The sequence below is a fragment of the Spea bombifrons genome, chromosome 13, assembly GCF_027358695.1.
Source record: "Spea bombifrons isolate aSpeBom1 chromosome 13, aSpeBom1.2.pri, whole genome shotgun sequence".
Taxonomy (NCBI): domain Eukaryota; kingdom Metazoa; phylum Chordata; class Amphibia; order Anura; family Pelobatidae; genus Spea; species Spea bombifrons.
Genome location: NC_071099.1, coordinates 27,707,901 through 27,734,974, shown reverse-complemented (window position 1 = coordinate 27,734,974; position 27,074 = coordinate 27,707,901). Strand labels below are relative to the sequence as shown.

The window sequence follows — 27,074 nt, the reverse complement described above, 5'->3', positions numbered from 1 at the left end:
TTGGCATATCTAGGGGTTTAAGGCATATCTGGGGGGCAGAGTGGTATATCAGGGGGTATAATGCAGATATCTCACAGTGGCATATAGCGTGGGTATAAGACATCTGGGGGGAATGGCATATCAGCTTGGGGCAGAGTGGCATATAGAGGGTGTAAGGCATATCTGGGGGGCAGAGTGACATATAGATGGTTTAAGGCATATCTAGGTGGCAAGCCTGGGGGCAGATGTGCATAACTGGGGGCAGTTTGTTCATTAAATTATTTTAAATAAAACAAAAATTGGGATATTGTTTTTTTTATCCAATTAATCAAATAAATCATCGGCCAACTAATCGATTATGAAAATAATCATTAGTTGAAGCCCTGTTTTGTCGTTATACTTCAGTGTGTACCTTTACTTGTGCCTGTCCTGATGTCGGACTGACCTGGATTATATTTTACCAGTCTTAAGGGGTTCTGCCTTGGCTGTCTTTGGTTTGTTTCTCGTAGAAAGATGACCAGCAGAGACTCGCAAATGCCTTGGGTCAATAAACAACGGATGGCCTGTCTTCAATGCAATGCCCCGTACTCCACGGGTATTCATGGGATCTTCCCTGATAAACAGATTTATTTTTTTCATCTTCTGGTACCCATCCTGATTTTTCATACATAACGGACATATGACTTTTAGCTACGTTATTCACATATATTGTACATATAGCAGTTGGATTCCTTTGTAAAACCCTGTATTTGAATCTGTTTTAATGACAGTGGGATCTCTAGGTGTAGCAAACGTGTTTATAAATGGAAACCAGAAAAGCTGAATGTGTTTCTAAGGCGATGTTTGTGAATAAACCGCATTACTCTTCCACCGCCCTACCTTTGAAACGGCCAAAGTGGGACAGTTTAAGTTCAAGGGCTGGGGTTAGCGATGGGCCTAAATTTAAAGGTACCACTCAGCTATCATATGTATTAAAGTGCATATAAAGCGCATATATCATACGATCTCTGGAGTGGCGCTTTAACTTTACAGGCTAAGTAACCGCCTACAATTAACTAGCAAAAAATCAAGAGGAAAAAAATGTTTTGTCTGAAAAATGTAATATTGTTTTCAAAAGCAAAAAGCATCCCTTATGAAGCAATTTAGAAAGGTCAAATCGTTATTTGTTTTGTTTTTTGTTTACATAGTTTAACCTGTAAACACATTTCCTGCGGTTTAAGTGATTTTTAGGCTGTAGATCCCCTCATACCCAGAAAACATTCTGAGCTTCTACAAAAGAGGCACATCAGGGGAGGAAAGAGGGACATTAGGGGAGGAAAGAGGCACATCAGGGGAGGAAAGAGGGACTGGTTGTTTTGAATGTGGACACTTGAGATGCATTGTTTTGTACAGTTTAACTTGTATAATGACAGACTGCTTATTGTACAGTGTGTGTGTGAGATCTGATGATTTATTGTGGCGTCTCGCATGTGATATCACGGTTATTATTGTACATTGTGTATGCGAGTTCAAAGCCTTTCATGAACCGTCAGGATGATGAGGTCACTCTCTGTATTGTACAGTGCGTATATGAGATCAGATCACATGATGCACATTATATAGGGATTGTCGGGAGTCCGGATGGAAAAGATCATTGTATGGGAACAGCTGCAGCTCAGAAGGGTTAAGGGATCCCTCATTCAATACCCCCGCCCTCCTCTTTCTCTCAGCTGTTCTGATTAGCGAGACGGACATACAGACAGAAGGAAAGATAGACAACGGGCAAAAGTGATAGAAGAAGAAACAAAAAAAGCATTCTGGACCTACTTATTTTTCTGTGCCATTCCTGATGCATGCGGCTACTTTGGAAGGGGATATCTTTTAATTAAGGTAAGCAAACCCTCATGGGGGGCTCTTTTCAGGCTGCAAGCAGTGTGTAGGAATGTGTAACCTACAGAGTCTGGTAAGTGGACTTTGGGACACTAGTAAAAGTGTAATAAGGGCTTTAGGCAGCATTTATATCAAAGCTGCATGGTTTGCATGTCAGAAGTGAATTCTGGATTGGACCAACCAGGGTGGCAGATCTGGGGGGGGTGGCAACCACTCCACCGTCAAACAGGGGCAGATCACCCAACTGGATGATCAGGCGCCTCAACCGCCGCTTGATGGGTTGGTTACAGAGGAGATCTCTGATCGCCCCAATTGGCATTTTTACTCTTTAAAGGGGAGTCCCATGGAAAAGCAAGTATTTTTCTTTGACAATTAAATACAGCGTCATATACAGGAACCCAATTTCCATCAATGAAAACTTTGGTTTATTTAATTTTATTCCAATTAATCCTTTTATTTGGAGGCTGCCATTGTTGTCAGTCATGTGATATTTTGTGCGACCGATCCTCGATCAAACGCCACGCAGAGCTGATTCTTTATTGCGCTGCTAACAAAGTACTGTTAGTCTAATGAAGTCCTGCTTTAGACTTTCATTGGTCAAATGGTCCCCCTGGGTGGTTAAGACTGAGCCATTCTATTGATTACCACAGACAGTATGATATGTTTGGTAGATTGGGCTAAGGTTACTGCTCGAACACATTCAGGCTAACATGCAGCTGCCTGAAAACATTATAATACACAAAACCTAAGACTATTTAAAGAAGGAAACTGCACAATATTTTTGATATTTGTATGTGATATTAGCGGTAAAGTCGTTTGGTGGGAGTACCTCTTTAACTTAAACCTGTTTCCCCACTGTATATCCAACAGCCGTATAAACCAGACGTGTCTGAGATTCCAGCACAAGTTGCAGGTATGATCTTGTTTTGCTTTTAAACTTTCTTAGGTTTCAGTTTGTTCTGGTGCCTGTCCTTTCAAATCATGTATGTCCTTTGTAGTCTGCACAGAACGGTAATTTGTTGCCTGATCCGGCACTGAAATCTCAAAGCTTATGCGTTCCTCAAGGGCCGCTGCGGGCTACCTGTGTCTGCTGTTGTGGGTTTTTGTTTTTTGTTTTTAACTTCCTTACCAGAAATATAATGGGGAGGGGGTCTGAGATGGAGGGTGGATGTAAATGTAGTGGAGAGATGGACAGGGATGGTAAGTCTGAGTACCTATAAGCAGTGGCTTGCCCGGTGCCGCATCTGGCCTAGCTCAGAATTACAATCATGGCCATGGGTGTCTGGAGGCTGGGGCACGAGAGGGTTCCGATTGCTTCCCCCTTCCTAAATACCCCGTTTTGTCTATGCCCTGCACCGTGGATAGAACTAATATTCTGGTCTCCCTGTCCTTGATTGTGGGGTGATGAGTGGTAATGCAGCGTCACTGACTACGCTTTCCTTACAGATACTCAAACTATAATGCATGTGATGGCTGAGTGTTCCCTTTACATTTTCATGATGGTCCCCTTGCAAATAAATGTCCCCCATATGGATCAGACACTCTACCCTCTTCTCAGCTGATATTCTGGAGTCCACGCTGTTATCGTGATCGTGTTTCCATGGTCTTTTAGATATCCTGCCCCCCCAGCTACTTGACTTGGACAAGATTTCTTTGTCCGAACGCATCTCCTGCTGCCTGTGCCAGTGGGGGCTCAGTAAGCGTTTGGGGGCTGCGGAGAAAGAGCTTCCATTGTTTTCTGTGGGATTGCTTCCCTGTCGATGATTGGCCTGAAAGTAATGGGGGGGGGTTGAGGGGCATTCTTTGCTGATGAGGCTGCGTGGGACACTGGAGTGACCCTTTAAGTGACGTTTTCAATAGAATCTGAATTGTAGAGATCAGTCTCCCTCTCTTGGCAACCCTATGGGCCATAAAGTACAGATATCCTATATCATAGTATTGCGAAATATAGGGAATAAAATGGCCCCGTAACCCTTGATTGAGCATGATGGGAGGTGCAGTCCGTAGCAGCTATATTGCCGGCTTTTGTCTTTCACCTGGGTAGGAAGTACCTGGGCAGGAAGGAGGCTTTGATCCCAAGGATCTATTTTCATCAATCCTTTGTTCCTGCAAATGCCGATTTCCCAAGAGGTCATTGGAATCGGAGCAAGGAAATCCTCAAATTCAGAATCCTATTGTCCTTTCTTCTCTCTTCCGCTTTTAAGGTGCCAAGTCAATTGTTCTGGCTGCCGGCACGGGTGTGCGTGTAAAGCTCCCTTTTGTTTAAATAATAATAATTAAAAAAAAAAAACGGTAGCACGATAGAAAATATTTAATCTTTTAATTATTATTAAAATATTGAAGATTCCTTATCGCATATCATACTAAAGCATATGGGCGGCACTTGTCCATGGCACTAATGGGTAGCGACACAACCCAAGTGTCCCTCTTTAGGAAAGAAAGTCCCGAAGTTGCTTGGTATGAGTATTCTACAGCCCTAAAGATAACAATAATGTGTGTAGAAAGAGGAAATAAAATAAATGTTTCTTCTTTCACGTAACTAGCTATTCTTAGGTCACAAAGTTACACCCCCCCCCCTATAAATTTCCCTGTTTTTCCCCTTCTGAAACATAACAGGTTAAATAGATAAAATGTCAGGAATTCAGTACATTCCAGATATTTGTCTTGCAAAACATTATGTTTTTTCCCCTCACCTGGGCCTGTTAAAACCTGTTCCGCAGGACTATATTCAGACAGCTTTAAAAGACCCTCTGCCCGAAGTCATGAGATACTCTTGTGCTCGGGAGGTCATCTGCGTGACAGAACGAGAGCGCCATCGGAGGAAAGTTCTAACTCTTTTTATATGATGCATAGTTAAGTAACAGAAATCCACCTGACTATAGGAAAGGGTAATTGAGATGTTAATAATAAAAGGGTGCAAGTTCACCCCCCACCCATCTTTTATACCACACCTAAGGGCTTAGGTTCAGCCAGGGGTATCTGTTACATAATGACCTATAATTATAGACACAGTGTACACGTATAATACTGGGGATAAGAGGGCTTTGTTTTTGTTTCTATGGCTTTGGCACCTCTCTCATAGGTGCCAACAGTCCTAAATTTGCCAGAACAGTACCAGCAACAGCGTGTATGTCCTGACTGTTGGTCAGCCAAGGCCAGTGTCAGGTATTTGGACTATAGACAAATGTTTTGTGGTCTGTTCGCTAAAGGGAACATGTGCAGGAGAGTTGAAGAAGAAGAAGATTGTATGCATAACTAAATCACATTCCCCATGTATTATCCAGTCCAGGGGTGGCAGTCTCGGTTTGGGACCACCATCCCCTGTCCCCCTTTCCTCCCGTGATGTCCCTCTCTTTTCTATGTTTATGTTTGCAGGCTATGAGTGTTTTCTAGATTCTGAAAATTAACAATGACGCTTGGAAATAGCAGGAAATTGTATACCTAAAATGCATATTCTTTTAGTGTCTTGTCTATTTACATAAATTGCTCTCGAGATGCTACAAAGTAACCTCTCTGACATCGCAAAGTTGTACCTTTGTTTCCAAGTAATGTCTTAAGTTAGTTATTCCCTACTCTAAGAGCAAGTTACAACTCCTATATTTTATATATATCTGTAGAATGGCCTCCCATTCATTAAAGGGACAGCTGAGAGGTGCCTTTAAATATTTGTGATGTCCCCTCTGCAAAACCATTGGGGAGAATCTGTGTAATCTGACCATATTCATTTGGCCCTTTGACCCCCCCCCAATAATTCTCCATGCTCAATAGCTGTCTCGGTGAACCCCATGAAATGCAGGTAACCGGGGAGAGGGGAGCACGGGAAAAGGCCCTGTGTTACACCTTAGTGTATGCAGGACATACATGAATTACATGGGTACCAAACCTTATGCAATGCCTTAAATCTGGTGACCACACACCATTTTTGGTTTTGGTAAGCGCAAGAATACACAAGATTCCATAAACAAAATTCACCAATGACGATATAGGAATGACACTATATGGTATATATAGTACACACAACCTATTTGATTATTCCCCTTTGAAGGGATTAGCCACCTCCGCAGTGCAGCTTTTGGCTCATCTCCCTGACATCGGCAGACTTCACGTGACTTTAACCAGAAACCGTTTGCCACCTGCTAAAGTTGTCGATTGAGGGATGTCGTTCCTAATGAATGTTTTGTCCTTTTCCTATTAAAAAATAAATAAATCTCAACAGCGAATAGTCAACTGCATGGAGGGGCTCCAAAACCATCTTCCAAGCCTAGACCCATTGAGATAGTTTTACAAAATAAGGCCTTGTTCCTTGCTAAAAAAAAAAAAAACTTCATTCACCCTATGCGTTTGCTGCCTCCATGCTTGGCTAACAAGGACAAGTATTTTTAAGTCCCAGCCCTATTACAACAGACGTGATTCCTGAAATAGAGAGACGAAGAGGCAGAAAAACCAGTACAGTGAGTTGCAGGAGGACTTGGAGAAAGAAGCAAGACAGCTTGTTACGGCACACTAGCATAAACATGGACCATAACAACGCGCGTTAAGCAGGAGGACCTCTGCAAGATTCCCACCGGAATTTCATACATTCATATCGTTTTTATGATGGACAACGCTCTGTCCTGTCCCGCAGGATCCTATTGCCTTTTGGTTTTTACAAATATTGCTGCATCTGCAGAAGATGTGAACGCTGTTTAATGTGATCTCCACATCCTAAGACGGTATCCTCTCTCCCTTTCTCCATCTTGGAATAAAAAGGAAAAGCAGTGAAGGTAGAGATGGCAGATCCGACGGTTATTCCGCTGAGTTTGCTGGTAACTAGGATCCCAAGACCGAAGGTGCTGCTTTCCAGAACCAATTTGCCACAGAAAAGGTACGCGTAACAAGGCTTCGTAGAGGAACTGTAACAAATGTAACATCCTAAAGGTTTTTAATTCTTCAAAATGATTCAGGGACTTAATTTGTAGACGAAGGGGTATCTCAGATGTCTGGCCATTAGGAGGAAACAAGGAGGACATGCCTTTGGTGTCTGTGTATCCGGAGCCAGGCTGGTTTTCTAATGTCTCCCCCCCCCCGCCAGCTAACATAGAAAAGAGCCTCGCGTTGTGCCCACCACCAGCCCAACGTCCTAGGCAGCTGCCTTATTTGATTATATTGTAGGGCTTGCCCTCTGTATAATAGGGGGGAAATAGACACATGAGCCCCCATTGTCTGCATATTAGGTGCAAGGTGTGGACATGAGCACCCAGTGACCGCGTATTTGGAACCCCCAATGTCTATGTATTAGGCGCAAGAGGGAAGCATGAGTCCCCTCAATGCCTGCATATCTGGGCACGAGACCCCTCAGTGTTAGGGTATTAGAAGCGAAGTGGATGCATAAGCCTTCAGTATCTGTCTTAAGAGCTGGTCCCCCCCCCCCCGACATCTGTGTATTTAGGAGGAAGTGTGCGTCACCAACGACTGTGTATTCGTAGTAAGGTGGAGGCGTGAGCCCTCAGTGTCTGCATATTAGGAGGAAGGAGGAGGCGTGTGTCCCCAGAGTTTGTGTATTAGGAGGAGGGGGCGCTTCCCCAATATTTCCAAGGTCTGTTGGTTAGAAAGCCCAATAGGAGAGGATCAGACTGCTGTCGCCAAATGTATTCCTGCAGATTCTGAGCCCTGGTGGAAACACAATGCTCACCTGTGTGGCAGAAGTGGGCGATGCCTGTCTGCTTTGTCTTTGTGAGCAGCTGATTGGTGCGTGGCGGAGCGGTGGGAGGGTCCCTTAGATGTTCTTACCTGTGTGTGATTTGGGAACTGTGCTGTGCTATTTACCTGCAGACAGGATGCAGAGGAGAGGAGCTACACGGGGGTGAGCTGTTAAAATGCCTCTTATTTCAACATGTGACATATACCATGTTTATCTTTAAACTGCAAGGACCTCACATGCTACATGGTTAAAGTTTCAGGATGCAAAGTCAATGTCTGTGAGTCGATATTTAATATAAATGTTATACCTGCCTCCAGCTTGCAGGAAGTAATCTAGAAATAGAACAATGCGTCGATTTACCCTTACGCTCTGTAATGCTGAATGCCTTATTTTAGAGTTAAATCTCAAACCTAGGCAGGTGGGTGTTTGTAGCAACTAATGGGGGGTTTATTTGCCAAATGGCTTGTTTCGGTTTATTCATACGCTAGAAATACGTGTTATATGCAAGGCATGCTCTTACCTTGTTTGGTAAACGGCGAGAAAGCTGAAGCTTTTCATCTCGGCACTTTAACTATGCATCATAAAGGGTTAATCATGTTGTGCTGGCACTGCATAATGCTTATATAATGAAGGAGGATTTTTCAACTATTTAGTGAATAAGCCTCTAAGAATATACTTGAGTGACTCAGTATGGTAAAGAACTAATTATGTTGCTGGCTAATCCCGGCCTTAAGGTAGCGTTAACCTTGTACTACATACTGGGGCAGAACCTGTTTCTTTATAAATAGTGAAAATGCATTATTTTATAAACCTGCTAAGAGCGCCATTACTTATTTCTGAGCTGCTCACATAACCCACAGCCACGTACGCTCCTGGTAAAAATACTCGCCTGTTACATAGTCGTTTACTCCTGATATTAAATGCTGAGCCCTATGGAAAAATAGTTATTTTAATTTGAGAATTAAAATAGTTAGAGTTTGGCATTGAAGAAAAGGGATGTTTATTTCGCTTTGTTACGATAAACTTCCTTTATCTGCAGACGGTCATGTGATATTTTGTGACTTTCTATCCTCAAAAGGAAGCTCCAGCATCACCAATGAAAAACGCATAGTAAAGTTCTTTGTGAGTGTTTTAATATACATTCATTTGCTGAATATAAAAAAAAAATAGGAGGAAAGGCTGCTCCCTCTGTGGACCATCTTCACATCTGTTTTGGCCACTTGCATGCGTTCTGCCACGACGCTCCGGGACAGGGGAAGAGAGCAAATGCTTCATCCGCTTGTAAGCGGTTAATTTAAAGGGAATATGATGGATGGATTGCCCCCTTTACCCCCCACGCTGAGCTCCTTCCTTAGAGGAACGGGGCTTTATAAGCATTGCTCTGTCTGTTCCTCCATTGATATTAACGCTGTTTATTGGCGGTATGACGTATACCCTCCCCCCAACGTTTCTAATGTCCAAAGTGGGACACCTTCCTTGGGGTGTGTGGTTAGAGCCCGGGCCAAGGGCAGGATGACCCACCTGCTTATGCGTCCTACCGACTCTAGGCGGACAGTATTTTTCACCTACTGATGGCTGATATGGCAGCCCTGCTATAAGTGATTTAATGCATATCGCTTGATAAAGACCTCATTGTGAGGTCGAAACGTTGTTGTCCTTCTCCTTCAATAAACCTGTCTGAGTGGAACCCTTGAGTGCCTGGAGCCTTTTTCTATTTTGATTTAATGCATATCGCTGTCATCAATACCTATATTTTTTGTCTTGCATCCAAGTTGTCAGCATAACCTTAGTCTGATTGCGATGATTATAGGGGACACAGGTCTAGCTTCCCATGCATTGTATGCTAATCACAATTGTGAAATATACGTTTTTTATACCCAACGTGTCACACTGTACCGTTACCTGTGACTTATTTTTCGCGTGATTCGGCTGAAGCCAGAGAATCGTGGCTGTTCAAATTAGGGCTGCAACTAACGATTATATTAATAATCGATTAATCGGCCGATTATTTTGTCGATTAATCGGATTAAAAAAAAAAGCAATATTCTCTCTCTCTCTCTCTCTCTCTCTCTCTCTCTCTCTCTCTCTCTCTCTCTCTCTCTCTCTCTCTCTCTCTCTCTCTCTCTCTCTCTCTCTCCCCCTCTCCCCCTCTCCCCCTCTCCCCCTCTCCCCCTCTCCAGAAGCGGAGGTAAGTAAAAGGAGCCTAGTGCTCCAACGACGAATCGATCACTCGATTAATCGATAACGGAAATCGTTGTCGACGATTTCCATTATCGATTTTATCAATTCGTTGTTTCAGCTCTAGTTCAAATGTCTTATTTACATCTTTTGGAGCATCTTATATCTAAATCATTTATTCTCTGCCTGACTTCTAAATGTCCTGCATAATTTGGAGGGGTGATGGCACCACATAGGCAGATTACACAGTCTCTTAAGGCATCCCAAAGAGTAAAGGAGGCATTTATGGCTGCGACCCACATTCCTTTTAATGTTATTGGGCAACTATGTATTTCACTTTCTAAAAAACATCATGATCATAAATATTGTTTCTTTCTATATGCATGGTTATTCAATTTATTGGTGTCCATCCAGGATTCTCTTGGTGGACATTACATTAAAATTATTATATAGCGCCAGCAGATTCCATAGCACGGGTTACAGTAACAGGCAGTAAAATGAATTTAAAATCGCACACATTAAGACATACTAATGTGAAAGGCAGCGGTAGGAGAGAAGTTCCGCAGAATGTTCAATGTATAATTGTATAAAATAGCATTGTGCTGGAAGAAGCCTTTAAAAATCATATCTCAAAAGATTTAATATTAATTACTGGATACAAGAAGAATATTTACAATTCACTTGTGTTTGAGACGTTTCAATCTGCACTTAAGAAATCACTGTAACTGTAAAACGGCAAAGAAACTATAACCAAAATAAGGGGAGGGTTTCCCAGATACCAAGCAAGCGGTAGCGTTTTCTCCCTTCTGCGGTTTTATTTATTTCAGGATTGTTAATTTCTATAAATGTAGCTGGTTTTTGGATAATGTTTTTAGGTTTCTACATAATGAAACTATTCAATAACAAACATATTCACCGCCTTTCGTTCAGTTTATTCTCATTGTGTTCCAAATCAGTTAAAGGTAACATACATTTGTTTTAAAAACGGCCACTGAGCTACAGCAAAGCTTTCATAACGGAAAAGACTGTAATGCAGTAGTCGGTGTTTTAGGATTGAAAGTAAGGGATATTTATACCAGCAGATACATTGGATATCTGGGTAAAAAGAAACCCTCCAGAAGATAAGTGATAATAATGTTCTTGATCACATTAGGACACCGATGTCTTGATACATTTTTTTGGTACTCCTAAAACTAAAGGATCAGATCCCAGACTGTTTGAAAGACATATTTGAAATATATTCTGTAACGACTCTGTAGTTTTCACATGCACAGTGACCGGTTCTTGTGTGAGAAACCGAACAAAGCTTCTTAAATGTGTAATTAATGTTTTTGTGTAGTGGGACAGCACATTTACGGTCTTTACCATACAGACCATTCTAAAACGTGAATATGTTAAAAAAGTTGCATTATAAAAAAAGAATATAGTATATTAACGCGAGGATCTTAAGTGGAAATTACCAGCTTTCTATTTCTTTGTTTGTTTTTATTCTTTAATTGTAGGTTAATTCATAAAGAGATCATTCACATTGGTTATAACTGCAGATGTAACCAAACTAGTTCTTTACTCTGCAAGGTTTTATATACAGGTCTGCAGAGTATCCATCATGCACTAGGAGGCCACAGTGCTGTTGTTATAATCTTTCTTACTCTTAGATGAAGTTGTGGACCCCTACAGTAAAAAATCTACCCTTTACCTCCTTGTGAAGCATTGGTCTAGTAACAGCTACATGCTTATCAGCATTAATATATGGCCCTCTGAATCGTAGCAACATGCAGGTTGGTTGGCAGTAGTTGAAGACCTAGGTGATGTTCAGAGATCTTCATGCTTTCTTGTTGGACCACCAGCTGCTGGGAAGTGGTGCTCTGGTTGCAGCTATGACCTGTGATGATGACTTTTTTGTGTGTACTGATTACTCCCAATCCCATCACATAAAATTCTATCCTATATTATCTGCCGAACACCGGTGTCATCTTTATCCGGTACACATAGATGCCGAGGAGTTAAGATTCTGTCTATTTTATTTATTTCCATAAAAAGGCCACCAAATTCCTCAGCATCCGGCCCTGCCCAAAAGATTCTAAGAAGTGCGTTTTAATTTCAAGGACAAAATGTGAGAAATAAAGTATATATTATACCATCACTTCACATACCAAATACACTGCATTTATAGTTTGAAGAAAAAAAAATGTCCCTGGATTAAATTTTAATTTAATTTAAAAAATCTGGTTACCTTTGCCAGAAGAAGCCTTTAAAAATGATATATCATAAGATTTAATATTAATTCCTGGATACAAGAAGAATATTTAAAATTCAGTTTTAAAATTCAGTTGTATTTGGGACATTTCAATCTGCACATAAGAAAGGTCATAACATATGATGTCAGGCTGAGCCTGCATTGTGAGGTCATATGCACCATGTAACTGTACAACAGGAAGGAAACTATAACCAAAATTAGGGGGGGGGGTGTAATTTTATTTTTGACTTTCTTGGAGACAACAAATGTGGAAAGTCTTGACAATCGCTTTGACAAAATCTTCAAAACATCCAGTCTGGAGTCACAAAAGAGAAGCCGAACAGGCTCTGGTCACTCGATGAAGAGGACGCGCCGGCCGGGCTCTGATCACTAAATAAAGAGGAGGTTTCAGACAGGCTCTGTTTACTAGATGGAGAGGCAATGTCCTCTGTGATCTCCAAAACTGGTGGTATGGGCTGGATGTTCTTGAAGCGGCGATTGGGTCTTTCAGCCTTCTGGTATGGTGGGGGCATTCTCCGGCTCTCTATGTCTTCCCAATTTATGCTGTCAAAGAACGGATGCTCCCTGATGTATTCGGTCATCCAGAGGCGAAGCTGAGGATCTTTCTTTAACAGACAAGTCAGTATATCCACAGCTTCTTGGCTTAATGCCTTGGTGTATTTGGGCCTGCCATTGATAATAGAATGGACAGTTGCCTTCTTGCAGTAGCCGGTGAAGAAGGGAAAAGTTCCGTTAAGCATGCGGAAGAGAATAACCCCGAAGGACCACCAGTCGACCGCAACACCATACTGCTGCTTTAGATATATTTCTGGGGCCATGTAGAGACGTGTTCCACAATGTCCTCTCACTGTACTTCCAAAAACACCTTCTACAGCAAGACCAAAATCACTGATCTTGACATGGCCCTCACGGTCAAGTAGCATATTCTGCGGCTTCAGATCTCTATGAATGATGCCCTGGGAATGGAGGAATTGGATGCCACAGACCAGCTCTGCAGAGTAGAATGCGGCTGTGTTCTCTGTCATGTAGCCAACGCTATCCATATAAGACTCCAAGGTTCCTCCAGCCATAAACTCCATGGCGAGGAACACACAGGTCTCTGTCTGGAAAGCTGCATACCCGTGGCATAGAAACGGGCTGTTCCTGGCTACCTCCAGAATCCTCCTCTCTCTCATGATGTGCAGAGACTTCATAGATCTCTTGCGTATCATTTTTACCGCTATTAAAGAATCCTTGGAAGGAACAGAGGCCAACATGACCTTTCCAAAGCTCCCTTGTCCCAATTGAAAGTGAAACCTTAAGCAGGACACCGACATGGGGAGAAGGTTCCTGAATTGTTTTGCGGTCAGGCTGCAGTCCTCCTCACTTCTGCGCCTTTTCCTGAGAACCTTCATCCTCCTGCTCCTGTACTCCTCCAGGTGTGCATCTGCTGTTGGTTTCACCTGCTGCCCCAGATCATGGCTCTCGTTATTTCTATGCCTCTTCCGCTCATGTTCATAGCTGCCTGTGCTGGTTCTTCTGCGCTTTGTTGTCTCCTTGTTCCTGATATACAGGCGTTTTTGCTCTCTCTGGTTAGCAGTACATCTCCTCCTTTTCCTCAGTCTCATTCTGTTTTCTGTACTGCTACCTTCTTTCTTTCGCTTCAGCAGAAAGGTTCTGTCTGTCAAGAGCTCGCTGTTTTCATCTCCTGTGCTATGTGTTGGAACGATATCGGAAGTCTTTTTGAGCCTGTTGAAATATTTGAGTAGTTTTCTGGGGCAGCACTTCTTTAAAATCCACCTTAGTCCTGAGAAGAGACAACACTCTGCCATAATGACTGGTGAGTTTTTCTTCTCTGGTAGCTGTTGACGTAGTTGGTAACCACACTTCAAGTTCACTAAAGAAATAGCAGCCTGAAAGTGTCGAGCGCCCAACTGCACTGAAGATAGAATGCTGTGCAACCAACCTGCTTGCTGCCAGGATGATGTCATAATTCACTATGGGATCTATGAGGTCACAATAGGAGTGCTTGCAGGTGGTTTCCCAGATACCGAGCATGGGTAGCGTTTTCTCCCTTCTGCGGTTTTATTTATTTCAGGATTGTTAATTTCTATAAATGTAGCTGGTTTTTGCATAATGTTTTTAGGCTGTTACATATTAAAACTATTCAATAAAAAACATATTCACCGCCTTTCGTTCAGTTTATTCTCGTTGTGTTCCAAATCAGTTAAAGGTAACATACATTTGGTTTAAAAACTGCCACTGAGCTACAGCAAAGCTTTCATAACGGAAAAGACTGTAATGCAGTAGGCAGTGTTTTAGGATTGAAAGTAAGGGATATTTATACCAGCAGATACATTGGATATCTGGGTAAAAAGAAAGTGAGAAGCCTTGCTGTGGCTGATTTTTTAAAATGAACGTCATATATAATCTAATTATTTAAAATGCTTTGGCTAGAGACTCAAACATACTGCTTACTTCTTATAAGCTGCTGTCTGGATAGACCTTGTTTGGTCAATGAGCTTCACGGCTACCTAATCAGAAAGTTTAGTTGATGTTAACTTTAACATAAAGTTAGGAGGACAGATACTAAATAAAGATAAAAATGTGATGGTGGCAAATGGTGACGCAAGAAGACATTGAGTAGGAGAACAGAAAGGGAATGTCATATAGGTACAACATATATTTCTCTTATTCAGTGCATGTTCTATGTGTCTTGCTGTCCCTCATGAGATGAAGTATCCATGATCACGTACGGTAAATATTGCTGTATATTTTATTTTTGCTGGGTGTTCAAACATTCGTTGTTGTCCTACAGCCTACAATCCTCCCCATGCAACATGAGTGATCCCCAGACCACCGCATTCTCACGGCAAGACTCTGAACCTCTTTCAATGAATGACTTTTGGCAAGAGGTAGAACATATAAAACAGACAAGATACTCTGATGTTGAAGAATGCAGTTCTTCTGAGCCCAACACTCCAGAAGGTAGTAATAATAATAATAATAATAATAATGTACTTGATCACATTAGGACACCGATGTCAAAACAAAAGGATCAGATCCCAGACTGTTTAAAAGACATATTTAGAAAAATATTCTGTAACAATGATATGTTGTTGGGTGAGAAACTGAACAAAGCTTCTTAAGTTTGTGGTATTCTTATGTAATAAGAGCTTCAGAAGAAAGAGAGTCAAATTTACTGATCTATTAAGGGTTATTTGCGTAAATTAAGAGTGTGCCTTTCGTTTTTGTGTAGTGGGACAGCACATTTCAGGTCTTTACGGTACAGACCATTCTAAAATGTCAATATGTTAAAATAGTTGCATTCCTTTAAAAAATAATATACGGTATTAATGCAAAGATCTTTACCCAAAATTACCAACTGTTTTTTTTGTTTTAATTTTTTGTTTTTAAACCTTCATTGGAGGTTAATTCATAAAGAGATCATTCACATTGGTTATAACTGCAGATGTAACCAAACTAGTTCTTTACTCTGCAAGGTTTTATATACAGGTCTGCAGAGTATCCATCATGCACTAGGAGGCCACAGTGCTGTTGTTATAATCTTTCTTACTCTTAGATGAAGTTGTGGACCCCTACAGTAAAAAATCTACCCTTTACCTCCTTGTGAAGCATTGGTCTTAAAAGAGCTACATCTGTATTAGCATTAATATATAGTAACAAGGTGAATCATTTGTCTGTAATGCCTTGGTACAGCCTGACACCCCCTACTACATAATATATATAACTGATTTATCTGTATAATTCCCAGCTGTAGAGCTATATGATTGTGAACAAGCCTCCCGACCCCTTGGTTTCATGGCTGTTCGTCCATTTGACCAGTTTATTGTAAAAGCAATGACTTGTGTCTGTAACTACTTGACAATGGCGTTGTTAGGATGTATTTAGACAAGATTAGTACAGGACATGTTAGTAATACAGGTACAGGACACTTTATCCCCTCCTTAAATTTGACTGCATTCTTCTTGCCCCAGAGGGTGAAGCAGAGGAAGACTGGCTGCAGGACACCGGCCTCTCTCCCCTTATTGGTGACCAAACCCCAGTAGAAGACAATGTTCTTCTCTTATCCACCTTGACCAGAACACAGACTGCTGCTGTACAGAGACGCCTGGATAGCTACAGCTGCTCCCTCCGGAAACGTTGCAAGCAACCGACCCGAGATGTCAGAGAGGTGTTTGATGTAACCCGCATCCAAGTGAGCACTCAAACATCCTTTGGGTTTTGGTGTCAATTCATAACCAGCTGGTAGAACCACACATGAAGCATATTTGTGGCCCGGGTTCATGTCTGGTTTACTAGTGGCTTTTCCAATATCTTGTGTCATGGGGAAAAAAAGCACATTTTTGTTATTTACCTGTCTTTGCTGTGAGCCCTGTGCTTTGTGTTGTCTTTCATCCCTTATGCCTTCATCTCTTGCAGGACTGCCTTCCAGAAGAAAACGGGGTATCTGACAAGAGAGCACCCCCTCTTGTCAATGGGAATAACTTGAAACGTAAGCTTTTAAGCCTCCCCTGCTTTAAGTTGCTGGTGCGCGTTCTTTTAGCATCTTTTTCCGTAGAGCACTTTAATGGAGGTGACTTGGGGGTAGAATAGTTGAAAAATTAAATGTCTTAATAAGCATAGCCGCCTCATTTGCCAAACCTCACATTGCTGGAGTCTCGGGCACTGGGCTACGACCTCTTAAATTGACCCTCTGAGTCGTAGCAACATGCAGGTTGGTTGGCAGTAGTTGAAGACCTAGGTGATGTTCAGAGATCTTCATGCTTTCTTGTTGGACCACCAGCTGCTGGGAAGCGGTGCTCTGGTTGCAGCTATGACCTGTGAGCAATGTTGCTCGTTAAGATTGTTTAAAGGATTTCTTTGTACATTGCTTTGTTTATTGTTTACCCTTCCTGTTTCCTCACCACTAGCAAAGACTCTCTAATATGAGTGGTTTCCATAGAAAATAATCCAAAGTTCTCCTATTAGACTATGCTCCAGACAATGAAATAATACAATACAATGAGGAATTGGTGCTTCTATGTGCACCCACAAGCTAGACCAGTAGCCAAAGTCTTGATAAATCCCCTCTTTATCAAAGATTTATATATATAAAACGTACGTAGATAAAGTAACACAATACGACATACCATACATACTTAGTACTTAGTCCCAAAGTTTCCCTGGCAAGGTACATTTGTTGTCTCTCCTTTCCTCTTTGTTGGCAAGTGCATGTAGCATGAGGTGTTCCTTCACTTTGAAAAATAGCTATTTTATTTAGAGTTTTTATTTATTTAGAGTTTTTTTTATTTTATTTTGACACTGGCCCATATTCCTTGTCTCCACAGCTTCACCAAACCACCTCAAAGTTTCAGAGGCCTCCAACATACTTTACACTGATGTGGCCTACTCTGAACAGGCAGCTTTTGGACCAAAAGCAGAGAGCAAGACATCATTACAACCAGAGTCTCTACCTGTGAGTACCGCCTGATGCTTCTAACGACAACCCCCTCCGTCGCCTTGTAATTTATTTATGAATCCATTTTTGTTACATACCCAACGTGCTGCTTCCTTGGAGTTGCTGAGAAGAGCAGAGATTAGCAGCTATGTATGACCTACAGGTTTTCCACCACTATTGGTCAGGGCCCTAAATAAACAAGTAAAGTAAGAACTCGAGACGCTATACAATGTATGCTCAAGAACTGAGGTGGTAAAGTCAGTAGCATCTAGAGCTGAAACAACGAATCGATAAAATCGATAATAATCGATAACGGAAATCATCGATAACGATTTCCGTTATCGATTAATCGAGTGATCAATTCGTTGTTGGAGCACTCGGCTCCTTTTACTTACCTCCGCGAGCGTTCCCCGCTTCTGCTACACGCTCTGCAGTCTCCGCCTTCTTTTAGCTACGTGACGGATGTGACGCGTTCCGGAGGTAAGTATTCTTCATGTCTATGTGCACGGATCGCACAGAGCCACTCGCACAGAGCGAATCGCTCTGTGCGAATGGAGCCACTCGCACAGAGCGGTTCGCTCTGTGCGAGTGGCTCCACTCGCACAGAGCGGTTCGCTCTGTGCGAGTGGCTCCATTCGCACAGAGCGGTTCGCTCTGTGCGAGTGGCTCCATTCGCACAGAGCGGTTCGCTCCATTCGCACAGAGTGTGGGTGCAGGGCAGAGTGGGGGTGGGGGTGCAGGGCAGAGTGGGGGTGGGGGGTGCAGGGCAGGAGACTGGGTGCAGGGCAGAGTGGGGGTGGGGATGCAGGGTGTGAGTGTGGGTGCAGAGCAGAGTGGGAGACTGGGTGCAGGGCAGAGTGGGGGTGGGGATGCAGGGCAGGGTGTGAGTGTGGGTGCAGGGCAGAGTGGGTGCAGGGCAGAGTGTGAGTGTGGGGGCAGGGCAGAATGTGGGGGCAGGGCTGGGTGCAGGGCAGAGTTAGAGACTGGGTGCAGGGGCACAGTGCAAAGTGCTGGGTGCAAAGTGCCAGTGCTGGGTGCAAAGTGCCAGGGCTGGGTGCAAAGTGCTGGGTGCAAAGTGCCAGGGCTGGGTGCAAAGTGCAAAGTGCTGGTGCAAAGTGCTGAATGCTGGGTGCAAAGTGCTGGATGCAAAGTGCCAGGGCTGGGGCAAAGTGCTGGGTGCAAAGTGCCAGGGCTGGGTGCAAAGTGCTGGGTGCAAAGTGCTGGGTGCAAAGTGCTGGGTGCAAAGTGCAAAGTGCTGGGGCAAAGTTTCTTGAACAGTAATAGTCCACCTCTTTTCAGAATGTTTGGGGTTATTTTGTTTCATAAATATTGTGTTTGGGTTCTTGTACTTTGAAAATATTGTTTTTTATTACATCATAACAAAATAAGAATGTTAATGTAAATTTTAAGTTGTTTTTTAACATCCAGTTCATTAAATTCTTTTAAATAAACGAAAAATTTGCATATTGTTTTTTTTTATCCGATTAATCGATTAATCGAAAAAATAATCGGCCGATTAATCGATTATTAAAATAATCGTTAGTTGCAGCCCTAGTAGCATCAGAAACCCTATTAGACACCACTTGTGTCCTTGCACTTGTGTGCCTAATATCCCTTATCTGGAACACAGCCCTGCCCGTTTAATGTTCTTATCACTAGAACTTGATTATGATTTAGTCAATTATAGCCAAAGTATGTAGATGGGAAGTGGTAACCAGTGGTACTCATGTCTTTGGTCCTTTCATCTTTAGAATATTAACATCTATAAAGGTCGTCTGGGAGTAACCCGGGTGTCGGACTTGTCCCCTCTTGACGTGAAACCGATCCCCTCTCTTGCTCTTATTGAGCTGACTGCTCTGTTTGACGTTTTGGATCTAGAGCTGAAGAGGAATAAGGCTGTGAAACGGAAAGCCGCTGGTGGGTTTCACAAGCACCAAACAAGATGGTCTTACCCTTTGACTGCTTTCTCTGTGTCCTGTCTGCACCACACATCGCCTGTACCGTTTCTGTCTAAGGCAGCCATAGTCATTATACGCATTAACATAAATTCCTTCTCATCTCTAGAGGGCCGACTGTTTGGGGTTATGCTGAACGCTCTTCTGGAACAAGACCAGAAGGTGGTTCCCCACGCGCGGATCCCTCTGATTCTCGAAGCGGTGAGTCCGGGGCTGGTACGCTTAAGGTGCTGTTCCACCTACTCTGCAACTCTTATGTAACTAAATGTCACCATACTACAAAATCAGGTACTAATAGGTTGTAGCGGTAAAAACGTGGAACTGCACATTTAAATAAAGTGTGCCTGTGCATGTATAAATATCTATATGTGTATGGATACATAAAAAATATATATAGAGAGAGAGAGAGCGTGTGTGTGTATATATATATGTGTGTGTATATATATATATATATATATATATATATATGTGTGTGTATATATATATATATATATATATATATATATATATATATATATATATATATATATATATATATGTGTGTGTATATGTATATGTATATATATATATATATATATATATATATTATATTATATTATAATATACACACACTCTACAGCTTATGACTAAGTGCCACCTAAGATGCGAAACGCCCTAAGCTGTGGTACTATATTTTTTTTCTCTTACAATCAGTTTTTTTTACAATCAGTTCTACCATTAAGACCCTCTTGTCTGCCACTAGTGGTGTTCTTGGCATCCTTGCACCAACCAGCCCTAAGCATGCTGAATTTCCTCTGCAGATTCTGACGTGCCTGGAGAAAAAGGGTCTTACAGTTCAGGGTATCCTAAGGGTTCCTGGCGCGCAGGCACGAATCAAGGTAACTGGGAGAGACTGGTACAGGCTGTGTCAAAGTATATGTCCCACTAACTGCTGTCATCACGTTCTGTGCCACTTCCCCATTGTCTTGTAATGTTACTCCATGAACACCTTTCCTTGTCTTCTCTACTTCACCTCCATTTGCTGTTCTCTTCTGTTTAAATGGTTGTTGCTGCCATTTAAAGTATTTTAGAGCATTCTTTCTAGCTCTGTACTCCATCTAGTTTGTCTCTGATATGCTTCATATCCCAACTAACCCTGGATCAATCTATGACATACAATAATATATCCCCATTATATTGGTTTCTTTGCACAGACCTTGCAGCAGAGACTGGAGAGAGACTTTTATGGTGGACTCATCTGTTGGGATGACGTGAATCCGCATGATGCATCTGGTCTTCTCAAACTCTTCCTGCGTGAGCTCCCCGCGCCTTTACTAACGGCGGAATACCTTCCAGCCTTCAGTGCTGTGCAAAGTGAGTGCAAAGAGTCCTTAAACGACACCATACTCGCCCAAACAAGACATTTGCTTTAGATGGGCAAATATAAAGGTACACGCTGAGTTACCTTTAGGGGATCCTGACAAGGGTTGTAATTATTAAACATTTGAATTTGGTGGCGAAGGGTTAACTTAAGTCTTTCCAATGCGAAGTGAGGAGCATCAGGATTAAGTAAATCGCCAAATACTAATTCGGATCTAGTAAATTAGTGATCTGATATAGTAAGCAAAACTATTTTTTTTTTCTCTTTCAATACATGGGTAAATGTGTTAACTTTCCCCTTACCAAGAACGACACATAAAAAGCAGGACGTATGATGTATATATTGAAAAATAACCAGACCATCGGAGGCCAGTTTTGGAATGATTTGGTTCTGGTAGTAATTGTGAGAAACACACAAAATATTTGGAGAATCGTCCTTGGTGCTCTGTTAATGGGGTTGCAGATGGAGAAACAATAGAGAGAGACTCTAGCACCACACCTGTCAGATTACAATTTTTGTTGGGTTATTGGGGGTATACTTTCCTTGAAATCTGTGTTTTGTGACGGTTATTCGTCTGAAATTAATGCGGATGAAATCTATAATAAACGGCCTGCAGTGCCACTGAATCCTATGGTAAGTGACTAGTAATTGTCACTATTGTATCTTGTGTTTTACTCTTGATTGCCTGTGCTTGTGACCACAACTAGGGAAAGGTTTCCAATTGAAAGGCTAAGTGTGGATCCCATTTCTGCTTTTAGATATTTCTGACACGAGACAAAAGCTCCAAGCGCTGAACCTCCTCGTTTTGGTGCTTCCAGAGCCGAACCGCCACACTCTTAAGGTAACGTCTTTTACCTGCCCCTTTCCGCATTGTATTCATAACCGGGACCAGCCGTTACCGTTTGCTAACGGGGCATCTACCTGTAGACAGAAGGGCTAGTCCTGTATAGAAACAAATAATATAAAACTCTTACTAAAAACGCCTGCTGCAGATTGCATAGAAAAAAGTATATTGCTCCTGATAACCCTGTAAACTTTTTATTCACGTATGTTTAACTACTTTGTAAATGGATTTCCCATTGTGTCTGGAACACTGCGTGCGGATCAGCGGTTGGTCTGTGTATTTTTATGGCTGTGATTATATTAGTTTATTTTGACCTAGTTCTACATCTGATCCAGGGCTGCCATGTTTACGAGGAGGCGCGTTTATGCCGGGACTGTAGCATGTCTGTACCCTACTATGCAGTTTGTCTGTCTCTCTTCAGGCTCTTCTAGAGTTCCTGCACAAGGTGGCCTCTCATGAGAAGAGTAACCTCATGTCTATGTGGAATATCGCCACTATAATCGCCCCCAACCTTTTTCTGTATCGAGGGAGCAACCTCAAGAGTGTAGAAGGAGGGGGGAAACAGCAGGCCGAAGGTGTGGCTGGGGTAGTGATGGCCATGGTGCGGTACCAAGACCTGCTCTGGACAGTAAGTGCTGGAACGTCAGAACTCTATTAAGCTGCACTGGGGAAGGTTGGATATTTCATTTAGATAACTTTCTACAAAAGTGAGTACGTTTGGGATATAAAAGGCTACTGGACTCCGTGAGCTGTCTGTTAAGTTCCTGAAAGTTAAAGGAATTCGCAGTTACTTGATTTTGGACAGTGGTTTTCAGGTAATGTGCTAAGGGGATTCACAGAAAACCCTACGTGTGTGGCTGCACAGATCATCCTCACAGCATCCAAATCCCAGGGTCCACATTCAGAATCTGATTATTAATTTACGGGGAAGTCGCTGCCGTTAACAGTTTATTAACTAGACTCGGTTTGTTTACTTGGGTAATTCATTTTGGCCTTCGGCCTTAGCTTGTCAGTCGTACTCACGCAAGGCTGTCTTATTGTAACGTTCCATAATTATAACGTAAAAATACCTCTAGAGAGGCAGTCTTGAAGGAGGTCAGGCTTACAGAACTTTCTAAAGAAACCTGGGGAGAAAAAAGATGGTTTGGATGTAAATATTCTGACATGTGTACTCTTTCTTTCTTGGGCAGGTACCAACGTTTCTGCTGTCTCAGGTCCGCAAACTAAATGAAAGCAGAAGCAAGAGGTCCGCGTTTGGTGATCAAAAAATACGGAATTTCCTGCGCAAAATCCACAAGGATAAAGAAAAACAAGAAAAGAACCAGACTGAGGTCGGCCAAAATGTCTTGAGATGCACTGGTAACATTTTAAGAGGGTCTTGTCTAGTTGATTAGGTAGATGATGATTGCAGTTGGTGGAGGCCATCGTAGCAGGTGGTCTAGCCAGAGATTTCCATGATCTTCCCACCATACTTCAGACCTTTGTTTATGACTAGTGTTGGCCCAAATTGTGGTGATCTGGAAAGTGTCTTTTTAACAAAATCACCACCATTTTAATTATTTACTCTTCCCCTTTTTGCCACCGAAGCCCTGTAAGCAAGTGAAGGTTCGGACACCCCTGTTCGTGAGAGACACCTTGGTCATTCAGCTAAATGAGGAGACAAGAGCATCGGATGTCCTGCAGCAGTTCCAGAAGCAAATGACGCAGCGCAACTGGCAGATGAACAACGTGGCCTCGATGAAATGGTAGATTAGTCCTTTCCTGCTACTCATTGGGGTCCAAATGAATGATTTTTGGCTTGCCTGCGCAAGAATCTGACTTGTACTGCATGCCATTCAAGCATGTATTTAAAAGGCTAATACCCGCTATTGCATCACACATCTGATGTCATACCCTTGAGAAGCTTAATAGACCACTCAGCAACCACAGGGATTTATCTAGACCAGGGGTTCTCAAACTGCGGCCCTCCAGCTGCTGCAGGACTACATCTCCCATACTCCTCAGCCAGCCCCTTAGCTGAAGGAGCATTATGGGAGATGTAGTCCTGCAGCAGCTGGAGGGCTGCAGTTTGAGAACCCCTGATCTAGACTGTTCATTGACATGGCTGTCTCTTTTATTTAGGTATTTGCAGTAAAACATATTTTATTGTGAATCTCTGTCTACATACTGTTTTCCTTTTAACTCAATTTATTAAAAAGTTCTCGAAATGAACACTTTCCACGTTCATCTCCTCCACTAAACCAGGGCTGCACAACTCCAGTCCTCCAGGGAGCAGATAAGCCAGAAATTCTGGGTATCCGAGACACAAGTAGTGAGGGATCCAAAAACTCTGCCTTGGACTGGAGTTCTGTACATAGTAAAAAGATGGATTTTTAATGGTCAGGTTCATCTTGTTACTAATCCAGAAAAGTGATCTATAACGTGACCGTTTCAATATGTTTGTTTTAAACCTGTGTAGGTAAATCTAAGACTTTTACTGCATTTATAAAAAAAAAAATTCAAACCTATATATGTAACGTAAGTATAGTAGCAAAAATATGATAAGATCCCCCTGATTCTTGATTGTGTTCCAAATCATCAGAGAAGAGATACGAGTAGTGAAGGTCATGAGCCGAATTTTACGAGAGGCAGACAACGATCAGGGAATCACTGATTAAGAGTGGAAATAAAACACAAAAGCACAATGCTTTCTAACCTCACCCAGTCCAAAGCCAGAGTCCATGCCAGAAACCAACCACAAGTCACCCTACCTGATTGTTTTCTGTATTTTGGTGATGACTAAACGTTTTTTAACTGGATTTCTATCTTTTCTAGCAATGGTCCCATTGAGTTTCCGAAACTGGACCTGTATGAAGTTGGAGGGAATATCTGTAAGTATTGACCAAGAGCCAAAATTGCCCGTAATACGATTAGTTCTCTTGGTACTGATTGGCTTTTTTTGTGTTATGAATAGGTGAACGCTGCCTGGATCCAGATACCTACTTACTTGACTTACAAACTGTGAATCCTAATGGAGAATGGGTAATAAAGGCCAGGCACCCGTCTCCTCCCGTCTTATAGGGATTTCTCAGCTGTGCGATCAGCATGTCAGACACAGAACATTGAGGCATGATCTGTATTTACCCGGATGTTCTGGGCTTTCCATCATTAAACCGGCCAAAGTGTCAGAATCGTGCTACAGAGAGCTGACGAGTTCCTATAGAATAAGGGCACGTCGTAGGATGTTGGGGATGACTTCTTCGTAAAGTCTTAACCGCGTTTCTAAAACGACCCACGCCTTTGGTGCCAAGCAGGGTTGCCGTGTCTGCAGTACATGTCCATTTCACATATTCCTGGACGTTACAATTGCTGGTCAGCAACATGTGAAATGCACGCGTGTAACGGAAATAATGGCGAATATGTCAACCCCAGTCGACTCGAAGCGGATATTCGATTGTTCTTGGTATCTGCGTTCTGCGTATGCTTTACTCTGGGACCGGGCCAGATACCCTTATAGCTTCCACCCTCTACAGTGTTAAAACGGTCAGAATCTTCAGGGGAAAGAGGTACGTTCTTACTTTAGATGTGAAAGAAAAGATCTAAGCTGGAGCGAGAGACGTTGTATACTCTTCTGCTCCAGCAGAGGTCACTTGTGTCCCTTTCTTCCATGTGAGAGACTCCAACCTGCGCAGAAAGTGAATCTGTACAAGAATATGTCATTTACCAGTTTTCTACAGACTGACACCAAGGTTTCTATTATATATATAAAAAAAAAAAAACACACAATAGAAAAACAAACAAAAATATATTTTGTTAAGTTTCATGTTTATTTTTTTTCAATAAAACAGAAAACATATTTGCTGTATATAGAACGAGACTGCGTTTTATTTTAATGAAATATTGCCATTGAATATTTCTTAAGTATTTTGTAAATCTGTAAAATCATAACACGGACATAAAATCCAAGCAGCGAAGGACCAGCGATGGCTGATTATACAGGGCAGCTGCGTGCGACTCGCTTAAATGGCTGCAATTACCAAATCTATTAGACCCTCAGCCACCGGGTAACAAAAGCACCTAATGGGGTTTATTATGTGGGGTAAATGAAGGGGGGCCCGCCAGGTGCTTTTTAACCCCTTCATCACTGTTAAATGTTTTTCTGGGACTATTTTTTTTTCTGTCGAGCTGTCATTAGGATGCCCTGAGCTGCGGGATACATGTCCAGAGCTTTCTTAAAGCAGTGCTCCATATTGCACACTATATACCGTGTGTGTGTGTGTGTGTGTGTGTGTGTATATATATTTTCTCCTCTTGAACATTTCATTTTTATTCACTTATTTATGTGTGTGTGTATATATATGTGTTTAGTATATATGTGCACCCTATTAAGTAATGCCTGCTATTTATTGTACATTTGACTCTATATGTAAATGCATAACCTGGCTCCTTTTCGTGTCGCTCATCATCCATTTTGAATAAGTGCTACGTCTGTCGGACATTTTGTTCCTGCTCTGTCAGCGCATGTCGCCTTGCGTCACGTCTCCCTCCCCAGAAAATCAGTGGCATGTTACGGCCGGAGGGTTTCTGAGCGGTTTTGTTCGGATTGCAGCACGCGCAGACGCTCCCCTCCCTTGATTAGCTTCTCCGCTTCTAGCCCATTCAGCCATGGAAATGATGGCTGTTATCAGCAGAATGCAGGCCGTGCAGTTGCCAGGCAACCGAAATTGGTCCATGACCAAGCCTATCCGAAATAACTTCTTCCTTTCCCGAAAATAGCTTTAGCTATTTTCCTTTGTCTACATATTATATCTTTTTGTTTGTTTTATTAAGATTTAGCCAACAACTATGACGTAGTAAGTCTTTTGGTGCGTTCTCCCTACGGGTACCTGGTTTGTTACGTCCTTTGGAAGGGAACTTTCATCGGAGGAGTTAATTCTTGCTTCTTGAAAGGCAGGCTTGCGGTGGATCTCTTTGAGAAAAGCGAGTATCATCGTATGGGGTGTGCAGCTTTGGCCAATCGGAAGCACTGGATTTGGGACGTAGTCCATGATCGTTGAATTGTTCCTCCTTGTAGGGGTTAGTCGTCTTCTAATGCTTTACATAGGAGGATTTCTTTAATGAATAGTAGTCCCTTCGCACGAGGCGGTCACACTCTCGCTCACCGTTTAGGTGTCGTGGCCACAGCTGTTTTTATTTAGGGGTAGCCCCTATTATTGAAGGCAGTTGTCATTTGTCTTGCTGTTTTGGATGAGGATTTGGTGCTTCTGATGTACAGATTTTTGTATCGTTACCAACATGCGGTTTGTGAAAACAACGTTCTTTGTGATCAGACCTTGCTGGAGGCCATCTCAATGGCAACAGTCCTTTAGATCACGACGTTATTTCTTCTTGTCTGGGTTTATGCTCTAGCTAGGCCATTATGAATGTGGTCCTGATGCCTTATTTCCATTTCCAAATACAACCCACGGCTGGCAGAGCCCCTGGTAATTGGGCTCTCCTCCCACACCCTCTCGTGCTTTCTCTGCCCCTACCT

At 42.4% G+C, this 27,074-nt stretch overlaps 1 protein-coding gene across 1 annotated transcript; it reads left to right on the top strand.

Moving 5' to 3' along the window:
- The first annotated feature begins 1,565 nt into the window (after positions 1 to 1,565).
- On the top strand, positions 1,566 to 25,406 carry ARHGAP40 (Rho GTPase activating protein 40). The gene is made up of 15 exons (XM_053453823.1): positions 1,566 to 1,848; positions 14,761 to 14,930; positions 15,941 to 16,161; positions 16,386 to 16,458; positions 17,294 to 17,421; positions 19,155 to 19,320; positions 19,468 to 19,559; positions 20,159 to 20,236; positions 20,552 to 20,711; positions 21,477 to 21,559; positions 21,984 to 22,190; positions 22,753 to 22,893; positions 23,150 to 23,307; positions 24,377 to 24,432; positions 24,516 to 25,406. Exons 2-15 carry the CDS (start codon positions 14,783 to 14,785, stop codon positions 24,620 to 24,622), a joined length of 1,818 nt encoding a protein of 605 aa, XP_053309798.1. The 5' UTR covers positions 1,566 to 1,848; positions 14,761 to 14,782; the 3' UTR covers positions 24,623 to 25,406.
- Positions 25,407 to 27,074: the final 1,668 nt, after the last annotated feature.